Source organism: Scomber scombrus, chromosome 18 (assembly GCF_963691925.1).
Source record: "Scomber scombrus chromosome 18, fScoSco1.1, whole genome shotgun sequence".
Lineage (NCBI taxonomy): Eukaryota > Metazoa > Chordata > Actinopteri > Scombriformes > Scombridae > Scomber > Scomber scombrus.
The window spans coordinates 22219066-22237334 of NC_084987.1; the positions used below are offsets into that span (position 1 = coordinate 22219066).

At 44.1% G+C, this 18269-nt stretch overlaps 3 protein-coding genes and 1 non-coding gene across 7 annotated transcripts; 1 reads left to right on the plus strand and 3 right to left on the minus strand.

Annotated features, from left to right (window-relative positions):
* Window positions 1-3010, plus strand: trir (telomerase RNA component interacting RNase). The gene is made up of 3 exons (XM_062438996.1): window positions 1-789; window positions 1168-1239; window positions 1336-3010. Exons 1-3 carry the CDS (start codon window positions 493-495, stop codon window positions 1441-1443), a joined length of 477 nt encoding a protein of 158 aa, XP_062294980.1. The 5' UTR covers window positions 1-492; the 3' UTR covers window positions 1444-3010.
* On the minus strand, window positions 2262-11380 carry ubn2b (ubinuclein 2b). 3 transcript variants are annotated; one of them, XM_062438994.1, is made up of 17 exons: window positions 10812-11380; window positions 10196-10324; window positions 9957-10058; window positions 9077-9208; window positions 8832-8938; window positions 7952-8516; window positions 7688-7758; window positions 7473-7602; window positions 6992-7098; window positions 6715-6825; window positions 6436-6579; window positions 6283-6333; window positions 6146-6188; window positions 4297-5568; window positions 3943-4150; window positions 3273-3341; window positions 2262-2950 (listed from the first exon to the last, which is right to left on the minus strand). In XM_062438994.1, the coding sequence occupies exons 1-17, from the start codon at window positions 11127-11129 to the stop codon at window positions 2904-2906; spliced, it is 3606 nt and encodes a 1201-aa protein (XP_062294978.1). In that variant the 5' UTR covers window positions 11130-11380; the 3' UTR covers window positions 2262-2903. The 3 variants fall into 3 exon arrangements, with proteins under 3 accessions (XP_062294978.1, XP_062294977.1, XP_062294979.1); XM_062438993.1 differs by having other exon boundaries at window positions 10196-10336; XM_062438995.1 differs by lacking the exon at window positions 3273-3341 and having other exon boundaries at window positions 10196-10336.
* A 2901-nt stretch (window positions 11381-14281) lies between these two features.
* rpsa (ribosomal protein SA) lies at window positions 14282-17246 on the minus strand. Of its 2 annotated transcripts, none has more exons than XM_062438998.1 (8): window positions 17201-17246; window positions 16181-16352; window positions 15894-16012; window positions 15351-15596; window positions 14943-15071; window positions 14666-14825; window positions 14509-14544; window positions 14282-14415 (listed from the first exon to the last, which is right to left on the minus strand). In XM_062438998.1, exons 2-8 carry the CDS (start codon window positions 16311-16313, stop codon window positions 14324-14326), a joined length of 915 nt encoding a protein of 304 aa, XP_062294982.1. In that variant the 5' UTR covers window positions 16314-16352; window positions 17201-17246; the 3' UTR covers window positions 14282-14323. The 2 variants fall into 2 exon arrangements, with proteins under 2 accessions (XP_062294982.1, XP_062294981.1); XM_062438997.1 differs by having other exon boundaries at window positions 14282-14418.
* On the minus strand, window positions 15679-15818 carry LOC134000327 (small nucleolar RNA SNORA62/SNORA6 family). Its single transcript, XR_009927427.1, has one exon. It is a non-coding gene; the product is annotated as a small nucleolar RNA SNORA62/SNORA6 family (small nucleolar RNA).
* Window positions 17247-18269: the final 1023 nt, after the last annotated feature.

Sequence of the window (18269 nt, forward strand, 5' to 3'; positions counted from 1 at the left end):
GGAAATGAAACATGGCCGACAGCTAGTGAGGGATGGTGAAAGTAAGCGAAAAGCATAAATAAAAGCTGCAAACCTACACATTTTTGGATGAAGGTATTTGAACTTTGCAGTGTGCTTTAAAGTATATATTTATATGTCTATACAACCTTCTCACGAATTGGCTGTTTGGGTTGAGTTTGTTCGCAAAGGCCTTTAACCGGGCGTTAGCCACGTTAGCCACTGACGCTTTTGTTTTTGGTCGGAAATTCACGTCATTTTGAAGCCTGTTTTTGCCTTATTTTTGAGGATATATATTATTTTATGGACTGAACGTTGTCGCTGCCTATACAGATACACTCTGGTATTTTTTATTGTAGCTTGGGGGTCCAGCCGGCCTCTCAGCTGAGTGTTAAAGGTGGGTAACTTCACTACAAAGCCTTACAAGCAGACACCACCATTGTCGTTTGGAAGCTGCAGGACTGTGACTGTCTGTCAACATTAAGCCCATGAAACATGGATCTAAAACGAGAGCACGGCAAACCTCAAACTAGCGGCAGCAGCAGCGACTCCAGCAGCGGCGACAGCCCCGCTTCGCCCTCCAGCAGCCCCGCACCGGCACCGAGCAAAGCCCCGGGGTCGGCGGGCAACGCGTTCGCTAACGACGGCAGCTTCATGGAGATGTTCAAGAAGAAAATGATGGAGGAGGAGGAGCGGAGGAAAAAGGAGACGCAGCGAACAAGTGGAGATGCGAGAGCCACAGAACAAGGACAGATCCCAGTGGAAAAGAAGCCCCTTCCCGTGACGAGCTTTGTAAGGGGTTTGGCAGTTGTAAGATGAGATAGAAATAGTTCTCCACACATCCAAATTGAAGCACCATGACAGTCTTAACTCTTAATTGACCCTAGAGTTATTACATCCAGAAACAATGGCCAACATTTCAGTATTAATTACCAGTAGCATCTCAGACTCACACAGTGCTTGTGTTATACTTTTTTTTATGAACACACTGTGGCAATATGTAACAAATTGTAGATGAGTCAAGATTAGGGATGCTCCTCACTGATGATGGTTTCGCTGGTGGTGCGGCAGGAGACTAAATGTAGACCTGCTCTGGTGTATTCTCCTTCATTGGCAGTCCCATCTGCAAGGGCTCCTATAACGGTTTCAGTATTCTATCCCCTAACCCAGGTGGGGAAGCGCAGAGGCGGTGTGTTCCTAAAGACCGGCATGGTTGCAAAGAAGCAGAAAGAGGACACAGAAGTAAGTTGGGCGCAGGATTATGATGATGGTGGTGTTGTCGACTTGAATTGTGCCACTTTTTACCACCGTTAATCCCCTGTGCCTCCTCTCCTGCAGGCTGAACCAGGCAAGAGCGATGCTTGGTCAAAGTACATGGCTGAGGTGAAAAAGTACAAAGCCCACCAGTGTGGCGACGACGATAAAACCAGGCCTCTGGTCAAGTAGGCTCTGGTTAAAAGGCCAACGTGGAGCGACAATGTTTTGAGGGGGAAACCGCCTGGGAGAAGCTCTGGGAGGGCCGGCCAATCCTGACCTTCTCATACTGCCAGTTCAAGTTACCCTCCACATTAAAGAAACGGTGTGTAGGATTTAGTGGCATCTAGTGGCGAGGTTGTAAAGTACAACCAACTGAACACCCGTGTCCCCTTGCAAGTGTGTTGTAGAACCTCTGGTTGGTGTGAAAAATGCAAAAGGTCCTCTAGAGCCAGTGTTTGGTTTGTCCATTTGGGCTACTGTAGAAACTCAGCAGGCTCTGTGCAAGAGGTTGCACTCCCTATGTAGATATAAAGGGCTCATTTTAAGGTAATTAAACCACAATTCTTATTTTCAGGTGACTAAACTAATTAAAACATACTTACATTTTTGCTATATGCCACTCGATTCTACACACTGCACCTTTAAGTCTATCACAAACTGCTTTGCTTGACAAACGTTTTTTTCTTCCCTTTTTTGTATTGTTTTTGTCTCGTTATTTGATGGACTCCGGTAACTTGGTCTGGTGTCAAATGGTGTTTCTGAAATTTTGCATATATTATTGATTATTGTTAAATGCTTTGAGAACTGTTGTCTGGTTTAAGTTAGGGTTCATGGATCATTGGAATTGGTTTAATAGCCAAATCAAGGTTTCAATTAAATCTACACTGCCCATTAATGTGTTGGGTTGTGCATCAGTTGTGTTGTATGGAGTCCAAAGGAAACAATGTTTTTAATGCTGGAATCAAACTTTGTTCCTTTAAATATGAAACTTGGATGAAATTCTCATTACCTTGTGAAGACAAAATTTTAATTAAAAGTATTGAGTTCTATACAGAAAAGAATTCGCTCAAGAATTCATGTACAATGAAAAAGTGTACAGCTCCCATTGGAAAAAAAAGAAGCTCAAATCAACTATTTGCAGTTTACATTTCTTACAGGTATCAGTGATAATTACATTATGATAAAAACAGCACCAAATAGATACACTGACCATGCATCAGAGAGGGAGACATACAAAAGGCACACTTTCAGTCCCACCAAAGAATACATCCAACCGCATTCAGACCCTCACACATACACACAAGCTCGCTCACTCACCTAAAAATATCTCACTCATTCCTTCCCCCTGCCCACAGTGATATAGGTCTATCTTGTAAACATTGACAAGCTGTGTTTGTCATTTAACAATTCTATGAATAGTATTTAAAAGTTATCAAATTGTTGTGTTTTTTAAAAAGTTATATTGAACTGGTATTCATGGTGAGTTGATGCTCTCGGACCAAACATCTGAAGTGTAAATCCAGTCCTTTAGTCAGGCCCCGATTATGAGTGGTCTGTCCATCTGTCACTCAAAAGCTGCGCTCCGTCCTGATTTGTCCCTGACATCATGTCATTAGAAGCCGTCCACTGGGTGTTGAGATCCAGCTGTATCATAGAGTCTTCCTCTTAGCGTCTCCTCCCTGGCTTTGACTGACATCTGAACAGGAATAGTAGAGTTCTTGAAATGTCAGTGAAAAGCAATAACAGACAAATTAAAAAAAACCATGAGGACACTGCTATTACAGTGATTGGATGATGGCTAAAATGACTACATTTAAAAAAAAAAAAATTTTTAAAAAAGGCATGCGACCACCGACGGACCAGCAGAGAACAGAACGGGACAGGACAGAAAAGGGACAACCCGAGACAGCAAACAACAGACATTTGAAAAAAGAGAAAGGCAAGGAGGAGAGGGAGTAAATGGAGCAGGCTTTGTGGTGGAGGGTTGGGGGGCGAGGGGAGGGAGGGTCAGATTTTACCTGAGAAAGCGAGCTGCAAGTGAGGAGGCACAGCAATCTGAGACCCTGACTGGAGACTCTTATACAGATCTGAGGAGACAGGACAGGACAGGGGAACAAGAAACGAGGGAAAATGGGGGGGTGGGGGGTGGACAGATACCAACAAAACAAGAAAAAATGAGAATGGAGAAGGTAGAAAAGATGACAGTGAGAGCAAAGGGGAAAAAGGAATAAGATAGCAGAAGGAGGGACGGTTAAGGTAATGACAGCCAAATAGAAAAGAGCAGGAGGAGGGGAGTGAAGATAGAAAGCCAAATGAGTGACCAATACATGATTGGCATTATTTTGGCAGGAGAGCAGGGGAGGGGAAAAAAGGGGGGGGAGAACAGGAGACATTTTTGGGAAATGAAGCAAACATAATGGAATAATGTCAAATAGGAGAAAGGTCACAAGCTTACATCTGGACTCACAAAATGGAAGTAAAAACAAATGATGCTCTAACATAAAACACACAACAAAGCTTACACAGGAACACCGAAAACAGACGACAGCAGGGTAACATACAGAGCGCCTGGCTAATGTGTCGAGAGTCAACTTTAATCCACTATTATATTTCACACCTGCCACCAATGTTAAATATCTGTGTGGTGTGCTCGTTTTTAAAAGTTTGATCCCTGCGTGCGTCACTCACTCTGGGTCAGGGTGGAGAATGTTGCGTTGCTACTGGCCACCGAGCCGCTGGCCGCTGTGCTGGAGCCCGCCGTTCCAAGCGGGGGCAGGTTTAGCAGCGGGGGGAACTGGAAGGGCAGCGATACGGGCACGAGGCCCCCCAGCATCCCGAAGCCCAGGGGAAGAGACGGAGCCGAGCTGAGCAGACTGCTGCTACCTGCCGTGGAAACCTGGGAGATGATGGGGTGAGGAAGTGAAGAAAGGCAACTAGGCAACACCTTAAAAAAGCAAGTCTGATACCTCCAATCCCCCCAAAAAACTGAATGTAGAAGACAACAGGAGCTACACGCTACACCTACATCCTCGCAGTACAAACCTGTGGCAACTGAGAAGAGACGGATGGCGATGGGACAGATACGATGGGCTTGGCCCCCTGAGGTGTCCCACCCACCGCCCTCTGACGCTGACCTGCGTTGACAGAGGCCGTTGTGAGGCAGGCACTGGATCCTGAATGCTTGCTTATGGATGAGGTGTTAATAAGGCTGGTGTTGGTGGTGCTGTTGTTGCTCAGGGTCTTCTGGACGCCCGGAGGAGTGTAGCTGCCTTGCCCCGGCTTTGTTGCTCCTCCATGGGCACCTGAGAACGGCGGGCGGAACCCTGCTGGGCTTTTGGCGGAGTACTGGTGGATGGTGGGGGTTGCCTGAGACCTGGGGGTTTGGGAGATGGAGGGCGAGGTGGTGGCCGTGACGATGGGGTTGGGGGCACGTGGGGAGAGTTTGATGATGGGCGGGATGCTGCTGTGGGTGGACTTGGTGAGGGTGGCGTGCATGGGGGTGATGAAGTTGGACTGCTGGACTACAGTGAGCGACTGAGAGAGGGAGGGGGAGGATTTGCTCTGCGGGGTCTGGGTCAGTCGGGCCGCCTGGAAGGTTTTGGGGGTCATGTGCACGCTCGATTGGAGCATGTGTGGCCGAGACTGAGGCGATGTGATGATGAGAGTGTCGCCGCTGTTGGCTTTGTTATTATTGCTGTTTCCTTTGAGGAGGCCGGATGGGGTAGTGGAGACCCCCATCTTTGATCCAGGGGGCACGAGCGGAGACGCGGTAGGCGGCGGGCGTGGCTTGGATGCCAAGGTTGAGGCAGGCATGTTGACTTTAGCCACACCCACGGGTCTGTGAGTGTTTAACACTGAGTGTCTGTGCACCTGCGCCGTGCCTTTAAGGACCCCCATCCCGTCCACCCTCACCGAGGACAGAGGGGACGATGTGATGGAGGGAGGCCGAGACAGAGAGGTGGAGGAAGACGAAGAGGTAGAGATGTAGTGAGGTGTGCTGGAGCTGAGCGTGCTGACAGAGTTCCTTTTCTGCTGCTGGATGAGAGGCGAGGGGTGGAGAGGGGGGGCCGGGGTGGTCGTGTTGGATCCTTCTGGGGACGGGGGGTTGTCCCCTTGGGCCAGGCCCTTGGCCGCGTTGCCAAGGATGGCCAGGGCCTGGGAGATGGAGTCCAGGGAGGGAGCCGTCAGATCCTCGTCGAGGGAATCGATACATATGGGCTCAGACGTTGACTGAGGTGGTCGCTTGGCAACCTGGGAAGCAGGGGACGGAGTGGCGCCTGTTGAAGGAGTGGGCCGCTGAACCCACACAGCCTCCTGGAATTAAACATCACACAAAAAACACCAGTTACACAAAATATTTGATGAGCTTAAAGAAGATGATGTTCAATGAGCAACATCAACAAAAATAAACTCCACTCTTTCACTGCTGACCAAAAACTCATGGGCTAGTGTTTGATGATAGATGTTAAAGGGTAATTCCAGTATTTTTCAACCGTGACCCTATTTTCCCATCATTTAGGGTTTTGTTGACTTATGAATGAGTTACATTTTTGGTATTGGTCCAGTATTGAGCAAGAGTGCATCAGTGAGAGCAATCGTCCTTTTAATAGTTCACTGGAAAATCAGTCATTGCACTTAGTTTTTATAGTTTCCTTACAATCTAACTGCGGTAAAAGTCCGCCTCATAAATGTAAACAAATGGGTGCGTGAGGATGAATATGCAGGTAGTTCTCACTCACTACTGGACCAATTCAAAAAATGTTAATAGGAAAATAGGAAATACCAGAATTACCCTTTAAGGGCAATCAACTTGAAATCTAGCACCTTCAATAAATACAATATTAAATATGTTGCTTTCAATGTAGAACTAAATGGCACAGAAAAGTCAAACCTTTGGCTTGGCCTTGGGAGTAGCAACCATCTTTTTCTTCGCTCTGGAATGGAAAAAAACAATAGAAATGAGTCAGAACAAGCTAGACAACCAGTCAATTCTCAAGAGACTGATTTCTCATAAGCAGTGTGACTCACGTGTAGCCTGTGAGGTGACCGTGAGCCATGATGCTCTCTTTGAACAGCATCCTGTCACAAAAACATGTCAGAAATATTAATACGAGACAAGCAGTATCAGAGAATTTGCGACTTGTATGGAAAGTGAAAAATGAAGTGGGTCCATCTTATCACCTGGCCTGCATCCAGCCTTTAGGCCAGAGAGGTTTCACTTCAGTCTCCATAAAGGCTTTGAGGTAGTCTTCTAGAGACAGCGAGTTCTTGCCCTCCAGCTCGTAGCAGCTCAGCTTCACCCGCACCAAGTTACACAGAAGTGACCTAAAACACACACACACACAGTCCAGGACCTTCATAAGAACAGAAGCTAAACTGATGATAGTGGCTTGAAATGACAGGTACTTCATATACATGTACATATAAAGCTTCTTGAAATTTTTCCTTGGTGAAACTGACCTCAGTTTGTCATCCCAGACAAACTTCTTCCGAGGTCCCATCACCCTCTTCCCTGGTTTCTCCTCATCATCGTCCTCTGAACCATTCTTCTCTCCCTCCTCAGACTGCTGCCTGTGAACACAGTAATAAACATGCGTTAAACCATTTATAAATGATATCAAAGGAAATATTATTTATTTATATATATATATATATATATATATATACATAACAAGCAAACAGAAATAACGCTGCACTTCAAAATAAGAGTGGCAGCTGCCGTGAGAGGTGTCCTTACTTTGCCACCTTAGCGATACAGTCCATGTTGTATCGGGCTATCTGCTCTGGCATCACGCTGCACACGGCCAGCTTCAGCTTGAGCAGGGGCGTTCGAAGACGGTCATCCTGGACGACAGGGGACAAAAAGCACAGTCAGAAATAAAAGAGAGAGAGGGACGGGCGGCGAACTTGCGTCTAAATATAGAACGCTAGAACAGGTTGTTAAAAAACTTAACACTTTGATGCACCTGCCTGCTGCTTATTTCTTGTCAAATAATGAACATACGCTTGAGAGTAATACAAGTATGAGTTAGTAGGCTTTGCTTTCCTTTGTATTAACAACTCCGAATCTACATAATTTCTAGATATTCAATTCTGCGGAGGACTGTAACCTTTGAAAACTGAAATGCTGTGAGCAGTCCTCCTTTGGTACAGTTGGAAGCTGCCACATTTGTTGTCCTACAGTCTCCGAATAATAATGAAATCACTGCCACACGCACCTGTATGTTTAGGCTGAGCTTCTTAAGGCGTTTGAGCAGCGCTTCTTTATTGCAGGGCACGAAGGCCTCCAGATGACAGTAGACGGCTGAACGCACCTCCATCGGTTGCTCCTGAACCTGCAACTCAATACTGCAGCGAGCACAAAGAGACGGGTGATTAAGATGTGTCCGTTTTATAACAGCCTGGAATAATAAAAACTGTGGATTATACTCACTCCAGTAGGATGTTGTTCATGTCCAACGTGAAGAATTTCTTCCTGCCCTCTTCGTCAAACAGACGAGACGCCTGTGATGAGGAACAGATATTAAGACAAGTGTGAGCGATGTGTCACATTTTTGACAAACACAACTATAAAAAGGGGGTGAGGTTACGGAGATGTTTGGCATAAAGTAAAGGCAGCCCCGTGTAAACAAGAGCGTGATGTGGTTTTAACTTATATTCTAAAACGTTTAATCCAGGGAGATATTGAATCTCGTACCGCTCTCAGGTCTTCGATGCGTTTTGTGAGTGGTCCTGGGAGTCCGCTGGGCAGGGGAGGAGGGGGCAACAGGTTACCCTGCGACACGCGACCTGCGCCCAACTTCTGTCCCATACCGAAGGAGCCGTTCTCCCCCTGCGCCGGACTGGAAGGCTGAGGAGAGTCCAGCATCGCGAAGTCCAGGTCGCCCATCATGTCCTGCAACATGTCGTTGTTGGCCGACCCCAGCAGCGACATAACAGCCGGGTCGGTGGACAGGTCGGCCATGGTGCATTCGTTGCCGGCGGTGGCAGTGGTTGCCTTGGCGTGGGTGTTGAGGAGCGCGCTGTTGGCGCTGGGCACTTTGGCGTTGGGTCGCTGCAGACCGGCGGCAGGGCGCTGCAGACCGGCGGCTGGGCGCTGCAGACCGGCGGCTGGGCGCTGCAGACCGGCGGCTATGTTCCTCTTCCGCATCTCCTCCTTCTCCCGGGTGAAGCGGCGCAGCATGTTGGCCAGGTGGAGAGAATCCTTCATGAGCTTCTTCCTCTTTTTCTTTTCTGGTCGGTGGACATTCATGGCTGAAACTCTGCAGGAAAAAGAGACAAAAAAAAAAAGAGGAAAGACTTTAACTGACTGCAGAGCGAACATGTATTAATCATTGGTTGTGGAGGGTGCTGATGGGAAACAATGACGCATATTGCACTTTAGTGTCAGCTGGAAAACAGATCTCCTTTTGTGAACTTCCCATTAAAAGAACTCATTTTAATCAACCTCAACATTTACCTAAATGACGTACAGACGTCTGAAAAAAGAAAATAACGTACAAAAATATTCTCAAAGCGGAAAATTCTGGGGGAACGAAAAGTCTGAGATGAATAACTGAAGAAAAATGAAAGCTCACCCGGCCTTTGGTACTTTATTCTTCCTGGGTTTCTTGTCTTCCAGAATTCCACCGTCCTGCTTTTTCCGACGTTTTTTAATCACCCGTTCCTCGCCGTCTTTCATTTTCTACAAACAGGTACAAAAAGATGGTGTTATGGACAGTGCAGCAGATTTGTTTAACTTGACTATTTAATGTGTATGATCTGCTGCTTTACTTCACAGCGTGTTAATACAGACGAGAGCGCAGAGTAGGAAAGAACCCACCTTGAAGTGATTATTCTCCGCGCTGGCACTCTCGCCTTCTGAGTCAGACGCTGCTCTGAACTGCAGTGTGCCAGTGTTGATGTAGAAGCCTCCGTGTTTTGTGGTGAGAGAGGCCGGTACCAGCTCATCATACTGTGGCCGGGAGACATACACATTACTGTTGGGTTTGTTTTACTGCTGTGTGCTACAACAACATTCTGCCTCCGCTTAGATAAACAAAAATGATTTCACATAATCACGCTATACTGTAAATATTGTAGTTTTAATCTTTTGCAGTTTACGCTCTTGAGAACAGAAAATTATACAATGATGTAACTTAACTCTAATGCTACAATTAAACTTCACTAAGACAAGCAAATGTTTTCTTATAAAACCTGAACTTTATTTTTCTTTGTTTAAAATCTGGCTTAACCGCTGAGTAGTTAGTTTTTTTTAACCATCTCATTTTTATTGCACATTTCTTTGTGATACATCAGTGTCCATCAACGAAACACTCAAAAAATGACATCATTTCTAAATCAAACAGAATGTATGCCTATTTCTTTCAGCATACTTAATTTAAAACACTGTTTCCAGTTGACCATTTTCACTATATTTTCAGTCCACTCAGAATTAGTTCATAGCATGAAAGTGGGACACAGCATGTGACTGTGTGTTCAACTGAAATGTAGATCAGTGCTGATAGGAAGAACTGCATTGCGGAGAGACGGGATACAAGACAAAGTCAAACAGTTTCAGACCAAAACACACTTAAAAACACCTGAGATGGATCAAAGCTCCTCACAAGTTGGGGAATAATCATATATAAAAATACAATAACTACACACACAGCATGGGTTGATGGTGAGGTGTTACGAAATGTGTGTAAAATAGGACTCACGGCTTCTGAATTGTCAATAAAGGGGTCAGTCTCGTCATAACCGTAGCCGATGTCAATGAGATCCTGCATCCTGTCCTTTTTCTTCTTCTTTACAGGACCTCCCTGCAAAAAGGGACAACACACAACCATCAAAAACCTTTGCAAAGACATATCAGACATCCCTCTGCTTGTACAGCATCCATGCAGTTACAGCTGCGACAATACACACGTAAACATGTCTTGAGACTGACGACACTTACGTATTTGCTCTCAAACTTCTTAGCCATCGCTTCTACCTCCCGTCTTTCCTTCTCGTCGTCAGCAAAGGGGTCGTTGGGGTCCAGGAGAGGCGTGAGTCCTTTAGGGACTGTTGAACTTGCATGCTTTACCTGAGGAGAATTCTGACGACAGACGAATGACAGGGGAGCAACATTAACAACAATCAACCTCATCAGACAGATTTGCATCAATATAAAACTTTCCAATCAGTTTCTCCTCTTTGTGTATTGGTTCAGACTTTAAGGCAGATCAACTACTGAGCATAAAAATAATAATACACTTAATTTTTTACAGCAGTTATCATTTGAAATGACTCTCAAAAGACATACAACACACAACATAAAGAAAATAAAAGTTCAGATAAAAAGCGTGGTTTTAAAGCGTGTTTTGAAATGAGTCTGGGGTCTGTGCTGCCTTCGGGTGGTTAGAAAAGCTGGATCACAGTTCAGGGCCTCACACACTGTACATGACCCTCTTGAGGAAGTAACAACTGTGTCGTCACAGACAAACAACCCGAGCAGTGCGCCCCTAAAGGAGGAGGGGGGGGTGTCAGGTTAGGCCCCTGCCGGGTGTCTCCTGTCGACAGTAACTCCTCACCTGAGAAAGAGTTGAGTTGACCAGCTCGCTGTAGCTGAACTCGGAGGAGCCTCTCTCGCTGGGCTCGCTGAGAGGCAGGTTGAGGCGGACGGTGGGCTTTGTCTCCCCGCTCTCGGCGGCGTCGAGCAGACTTCCTCCTCCTCCTCCTGACCCGGTTGCCACTGTACTTCCACCACCACCACCACCACCTCCGTCTTTCCCAAAAGTGATGTCGACGGCCTCATCTTCGCGACGGCGTTTCTTGCTTGACTCCGAGGCTGGCGGCGAGGTGCTGAAGGACGAAATGGTGACAAACGGCACTTTCCTCGGCTCTGCCATTTCACGCTGTCCGCGAACCGGCCGGGGCACGCGGGGGGGGGGGACGTCACTCCTGTGCGGGGCTGGTAGAGCTTAAACCCGGAGACCTGGTCGACAGCTACGGCTAGCTAGTTAGCTTCCTCCGAATGACTGCTGCCGGCGACACGGTAACTTTTACCTCCTCTCAGCCCGTGTTAATCCATATAGTAGCGTCCGTGGCGCGGCCCCCGTCACCTACGAGGGGCTTGAACGATGGGAAATTGCAGTTTTGAGTGCTTCCATGAAATTGGTTGGTAGCTACCGCAAGGAGTACTCTATAGTAGCCATCTTGATCATTATTATCATTATTCCGTGGTTGGGGCGTGCGTATGAAAAGAAAGCGGAAGCCGGGGAGGAAAGGGAGCGGGGTTAGTCCAATGGCGCGGCTCAGTGAGCTCCGGGTGACGCCCACCGGACAGACAAGCGCGAACGTAGAGGAGGTGATTGTTCTGCACGGGCGGGATGTTTGGACTGTGTGAGTGTTTACTACAGAGGCTACACAAAGACTGCTGCATCCTCTGCTGCACCTGCACCGTCCACACTGCTGCCCCCCCCTAACCTCCCCGCACACACACACACACACACATTATGTAGATCACCAGTTCTCAACCTTTATCACTACAACAACCCTTAAACTGACACACAGCTTAATTGCCCCCCATCTGACAATGAAACCATGACCAAAATAACAACACGTTCTGTCATTGTGATACTTAAAGATGGGATTATAGTGAAACTAAGTAATTCCACTTTTTGATAGGGGGCCCCCTTGGAAACCCACTCCAAAAATCCCTAGGGGTCCCCATTTTAAGATAAAATAAGATATTCCTTTATTAGTCCCACAATGGGGAAATGTGCATTGTTACAGCAGTAAGTGGACAGCAAAATAGAATATAAGAGCAGCAATAACAAAAGAATAAAGAACAATAAATAATAAGTACAAAAATAATAAGAACAATAATAGTAAAAATATGTAATAAAGATAATCGTGACATTATTTACAAGAGTAATATTGGTATTGAGTGGTAATATACCAGAGGTGATATTCTTATTGCACAGATTAAAGTGAAATAAATATATATGTATATTATATGAATATTGCACACGATTGAAATTATTAGAATTGTCCGTATAAATGAGAACTACTTATTTCCCCTGGCAATACACACTCCAGAATTACTATATATAACTATACGATTAGATGTTAAAATGTATGCGGGACTAAAATAAGGCACCCTTTATGAAGGTTTTAAAAAAGTGTCCCAAATGACTTAATCAAAATATTTTACAAATGCATTATAAATGAGTAATACGCCTTTAAAATAATAACTTTTGGTTAACGTGTGAGAAATGTCTCTGGTACACTTGCTTTAGCTCTAGTTAATAAGAAGGCTCTATCATAGACCAATTTATGGAGAAGTTTGCTTGTATAGTTGTATGCTCACAGACACGGGGAAGTTCCTAGAAAGTATATTTAGCTGTATTATTACTAAAAGGCCAAGCCAAGGGGATTTTTCATAACCACACAACCTAATGGAATATAACTAATCTATAAATATTAGTAAATTATTTATACATTTGTAATCATGCCATTAGTTTCTATTTTAAACCTTTTATATTTGGTGCATATAAAAAAGTGGTACCATGTTTCCAGAAAGTGTAGTTTTTTTTCTTTTACAAAACCTAATCTAATAAGAATTGTTACTGCTATTATATGTACAGTGCATACTACTGCCTATAGTAAAACCCCAGGAAATATTGCCACTTCTTAATGATTAATTTGTGTTTGTGGATATGATGATACAAGTCAGACTGGTGCAGTCTCTGTGCTGCACTGTCCTTGCATGAGCAACCATCCCACCAGATCACAAAGACAGTAACTTATTTTTACACTTAAATGTATCCCTAAAAACAAAAGTGCAAAACGAAAATTGTAAATGTACTGCACTAAGAAGAGCATTTATTGTTTTTTAAGTTGTAGTTACAGTTCAAATTCTCTCCTTTGATTGTTGCTCTGCTTTCGTACCCTGCAATTACTGCTTAGAATAGAACGACAAGTTGATGTCCAGCTGAGTGGAAGATTGATGTTCCTTCACCAAAACATAAAAGCAGGACAACAAAAAATATACACCAAGTAACACCAAACACATGCAGTAACAAAACACCACTGAAATAGTATAAAGTATATCACAAAACATGAATATAAAGAAAATAGAGATATTACCTAAAACAAAGCATGAAACAGCTGAAAATACAGTAAGATACAGTGGTGAGTTACCACCGAGACACTTTAATGTGCTGTTCTCAGGATTAGAGGCTCATTCATATGAGAAAGAGAGCTGTAGTGTTGAGTAATTATCTTAATAGAAGATTCTAAAAAGTGACCTTGATTTTACCCCAAAGGTGTTTAAGTGGATTACATCCTCAAAGTGAAAGAAAGCACCTCTTACTGCCACATTGAGAATGATTCCTCAGACCCACTAAGTTTGGAAGTTTTAGTAGCACCTGTGTTGTCAGTTTTCGAATACAATTAATCAAAAAAAGCAAATTGATGGTAGTTTTATATGGTGGCATTGTCAGTTATCAAGTAGATATCGCAAACATGGTTATAGCTTCTCAATATGGAGTTCTGCTTTTTGGTTAAAACAAATTACAAGTTATTATCCATGTACAACATTCATATAAAGTGTGCAGTGTCTTTCAGTACACAATATATAGATCCTCATGACATTTCTAGCAGTCAAATTACTGCAGAAAGGAATTTGTCCATTCTGATCTGTGTATGACATCCATTAACCAGTATTGTACATATTGGTTCAAGTACTACACAGCAAGATGTACATGGTTTAAACTCCGTAAGACTGTCCCCATTTACTGGTTTTACCTGGATAAAAAGGTAAATCCTTAAGTTGTTATTGTTACACATTCAACTTTACTTTGTTTTCCCAGTAAATATTTCAGGTCCCTTATCAGGGTGTTAAAGGTTTTGCCGATGTGTTCTATGCTGTATGAAGTGCAATGTGCATTTATTGGACCACTATTTATTTATTAAATGTTGACATATTGGTATTTAAAGAGTAGTGTTGTATTTTAAGTTGAATCAATATGGCAAACATAAAATGAACAGTCATAAGTCAGTGTGTACAAAACACTTTTATTGTTGCCACAGTCAATGTTTAAGACCAATCAGAAGTGGCACCACCCCAGTCGGATGCCTGGGCAGTGGGAGCAGTGGACCAGTCCTCTGTAGCAGGCTGAGTGCTCCAGTCTTCTGCAAGGAGAAACAAGTCCATTTAGTCAGGAAATTAAACAATACATGTTAAGTTCACATTCTATATTATCAAACCAGAAAATACTTCACCTGTCTTCACAGGAGGAGCAGCAGCAGCAGCTGCAGCTAAAAAAGAAGGAGGAAGATAAGTTATAGGATTTATAATGTGCCAAATAAAATGCTTGCAAACATACTGTAGTGTTATAAAGGTTGAAGATTAAGTTTGATCAAAATGTAAAGTTCATACCTGCAGGGAACTGCTGGATGGGCACAGATGGCACAGCAACACCCTCAGACCAGTCAGCCACCTCAGGCTGGGCAAACTCAGCTGCAGGAGCGGTCCATTCACCCTGGAACTCCTCCTTACCAACAGCTTTCTCAGCTGCGGCCTGCTCCTCCTTCTCAATCTGCATTGGAAGAAATATTTGCATTAGCAAGTGTGTAAAAACAAAAAAACACCACACATGTAACCACCTTAATATGCCAACCTAAAGCTACGTGACATTGTAGACTTCATGTTTTACCTCTTCAGGATCTCTGTAGAAGTACAGATCAGGCATGACCTCCCATGGGTGCTCCCTGGAAATGGTACCCCTCATCCTGAGAACCTCCCTGGCCAGCATCCACCACATCAGACCCACAGAGTGGTGACCCTGTAACAGACCGATAATACTGAGTCAAACTCATACAGCTGTCCTGTCATGGTATCTACAAAAGGCAGAAACAACAAGATGTACAGAGCTGTCTCAAGACCTTCACACCTCTTTGTCTGTGTGGTTTAGACAGGAGGTTAAAAGTCAAGCATTACTTTAGCACACATCCTACACCCAGCACTGCACAGACAGGATAGCGCCGGGCTCTAACGGTGTGCAACACGCTAAGTATCCAGATTTTTTTCTATGGTCAGTTAATGATTTTACTGACTGCCTCACCTTGTTGTTACAGGGGATGGCAATGTCCACATATCTAAGTGGAGAGTCTGTGTTGCACAGAGCAATGGTGGGGATGTTCACATAGGAAGCCTCAGTCAGTGGCTGATGGTCAGCACGAGGATCTGTCACGATCAGGAGGCGGGGCTCCCTGAAAGCTGCCTGGATCTGATTGGTGAATGTTCCTGGGGTGAAACGACCGTGGAAGGTGGTGGCACCAGTGGAAGAGGCGAACTTCAGCACAGCTCTCTACAGTGGACAGAAACAACCAATCACACTCAGGACTCAAATTCTGTTGATCATTTTACTTTTAAACGCTTCAGAAGGCAGACAATGTGGCTCAGGTCACTATCAAACTCCAGTCATGGGACGATCGTCCTAATGGTGTTAGCGAAAACCCGGCCTGCTCACTCTTGCACACTTCCGACACCTGAACACCGACATCAGTGCCCGGCTTTAACAGAGTGCTTAGCAAATTAAATACTGTGTCTCACACAATCAGCACAGATCAGCAGAATAATAAGTAGACATACAGTGTTATTTTACCTGTCCGGTGTTCCTGGAGGAGATGACGCACACATCAGCTGGGTTCTCAATGGCAACAATGGCCCTGGCTGCCAGCAGCAGCTTCTCCCAGGTCTTCTTCAGGTTAACAATATACACACCTGATGATTAAGGAGCATATAAGGAAGTTTTTCATTTGTGGTATGTTGTAGAGGAGCAAACTATGCAAAACAGATATTTTAGTCTTGCAAGGTAGTTAACATGTCCTGTTTATTTGCCATTTGTGATCATGACAGTATACGGCAAAGTACAACTGCAGCACCACTCACCGTCACTTTTCCTCTTGTAGACGTACTGCTCCATCTGGAAGTCCAAGTTGGTACCTCCCAGATGGGTTCCTGCTGCCAGGAACTTCAGCACATCCTCCTCCTTCATTTGAAGGACATCCAGACCTCCGGACATCGTGACCACTTTCCCTGAGTTACGAGTTAGATGGGAGAGCTGGGAAAAGAAATAAAGACAACATGGTCAAAACAGAACTCACAAGTTCCACATAAACTTCTAATTTGATGTTAAAGGGAAAATTATGAGAAACAGTGGCTGATTTGTGAAACATTTTGCGTATGAAAATTTAAATAAAGGGCCATTTCACTGAAAATCCTCCATTCAGACCACATTAGTCCAGGCCCAGATCAAAGCCCACTATACTCTATTGAAGATTAAACTGGTAAATGTATACTGTTTTTGTTCCAGACCTGGTGTAATGTGATCTAAAGGGGACTCAAACTGCGTTGACTTTTACTATGATGTTTTACACTTTTTCCACACTATGGACTTGACACTTAAATTCAGCTGTGCTAAAAGGCCGGCATTGGACTATTCCAAACATCACACATTTCTATTATCTGGTTCGTTTTCAAATGACTTTAACACAGAGTTTAGGGGGTATAATGAGCTAAAAGACATGAGCTAATGATGCGTCATCGCCTATTAGTTAATATGCAGCCTTTCTGAAGGTAAAAACCACACTAGAAATCATATATGCTCCCGCTTTACATTATTTTCACGTTTAATGCCAGAATTATGACATTAAATGAGTTTAATAAGACTAGAGCTTAAGTATTTCGAGTCCTGCGCGAGGAGGAACACTGAGGCTACCTCATGTCGGTGGCTAGCAAGTTAGCTTTGGAGGTTAGCATTAATTTATACAGCGAAATTTAAGACGGTAAAGACGGGGCAGGTGAGGTTTATGCTGCCCTGCTGCATGTTTTTAGTTTAAGCTGCCGTTACTTTAAGTCCTCCCCGACATTTATGGTTTTATTTCGATAAAATAATGGTTTGAAACTCACCACGAAACAACGCCGTATGGAAGTCTGACCACACGGTGAAAAAGAGAGCGCTGGGTGGAAATGACGCAGTATTTATACCAAATGTCCGAGCGTGTGATTGGCTGATTTTTTGTGAACTGGACTGCTGTAGTTTTGCAATGTCGCCGCTGGGTGGAGTCGTGCTCTTGCTGTGGTGACAGGCCCAGAGAGGTAACTGCAGGTCGGACCACGGGTCGGATGGAGATCCCATATTAAGACAATGGAGATGGAAAGACCATATTAAGACAATGCTGAGACGCTGACTTCTCGGTTAAAGACTGAACTGTGTCGCAAGTGTGTTTGCTGAAGATAAAGAGTTCCAGGCAAAGGTATCACAACATGTACAAAATGTCAGGAGAGCATGTTGAGAAATAATTCAAATGACAGTATGATGTTTAAGAATATATTTTACTTGTTCTTACCTACATACGAAACAACAGTGGGGTAAATTGTCGCTGATCATATCCCCCCCCTCACTTTTTATTACTTTGGAAAACATTGTTTAGATTAATTGAATATGACAGTAACCTCTGTTTAAATCTCTATTTGATTCATTTTACTATTTTGATCAAATTTTATATTCACAAATCCAAAATTCTTAAGGACAAAGCCAAACTTTTCAGAGCTGACTGTCCATTTCAAACAACACATTTCTTCACTATCTGAATGTACACACATATAAACTGTTAAAATGTATAATCCCAAAAGAATTTCAAGATATTTAACTTTTTTAATTACAACCTTGAGTCCAACTGGCATGTTTGTGATTGTAGATTAGTTGTATTTACAAGATGCTCTGAACTTTGAATACATTTGTTTTATACAAATTTGGAACACATTTTACTAAGCACGTAGGGACGCTATCGACACTGATAACCCTGAAGGCCATTGAAGTTGGATACTGGACAGATAGGCTGGCAGATTTAATTGGTGCCTCTTATATAAAACTTAGGTTTGGATGAATGTCAAGGGCAATAGAGGAGATGGGACATACAAATAAGGCTACAGAAGGAGTGGATTGCTGTGTGACACCCAGATTTTGGAGTTGTTA

Excerpts from the sequence above, each read along its gene's own strand:
- trir (XM_062438996.1), top strand. The coding sequence starts at position 493 with ATGGATCTAAAACGAGAGCACGGCAAACCTCAAACTAGCGGCAGCAGC. Across the intron at positions 790-1,167 it reads CCCTTCCCGTGACGAGCTTT|GTGGGGAAGCGCAGAGGCGG; the intron begins GTAAGGGGTTTG and ends CCCCTAACCCAG. Across the intron at positions 1,240-1,335 it reads AGCAGAAAGAGGACACAGAA|GCTGAACCAGGCAAGAGCGA; the intron begins GTAAGTTGGGCG and ends CCTCTCCTGCAG.
- ubn2b (XM_062438993.1), bottom strand. The coding sequence starts at position 11,129 with ATGGCAGAGCCGAGGAAAGTGCCGTTTGTCACCATTTCGTCCTTCAGC. Across the intron at positions 9,209-9,956 it reads TTATTGACAATTCAGAAGCC|TATGATGAGCTGGTACCGGC; the intron begins GTGAGTCCTATT and ends TCCCGGCCACAG. Across the intron at positions 8,517-8,831 it reads AATAAAGTACCAAAGGCCGG|AGTTTCAGCCATGAATGTCC; the intron begins GTGAGCTTTCAT and ends TTTTTCCTGCAG.
- rpsa (XM_062438997.1), bottom strand. The coding sequence starts at position 16,313 with ATGTCCGGAGGTCTGGATGTCCTTCAAATGAAGGAGGAGGATGTGCTG. Across the intron at positions 14,545-14,665 it reads CATCCAGCAGTTCCCTGCAG|CTGCAGCTGCTGCTGCTGCT; the intron begins GTATGAACTTTA and ends CTTCTTTTTTAG. Across the intron at positions 14,419-14,508 it reads TGCTCCTCCTGTGAAGACAG|AAGACTGGAGCACTCAGCCT; the intron begins GTGAAGTATTTT and ends TTCTCCTTGCAG.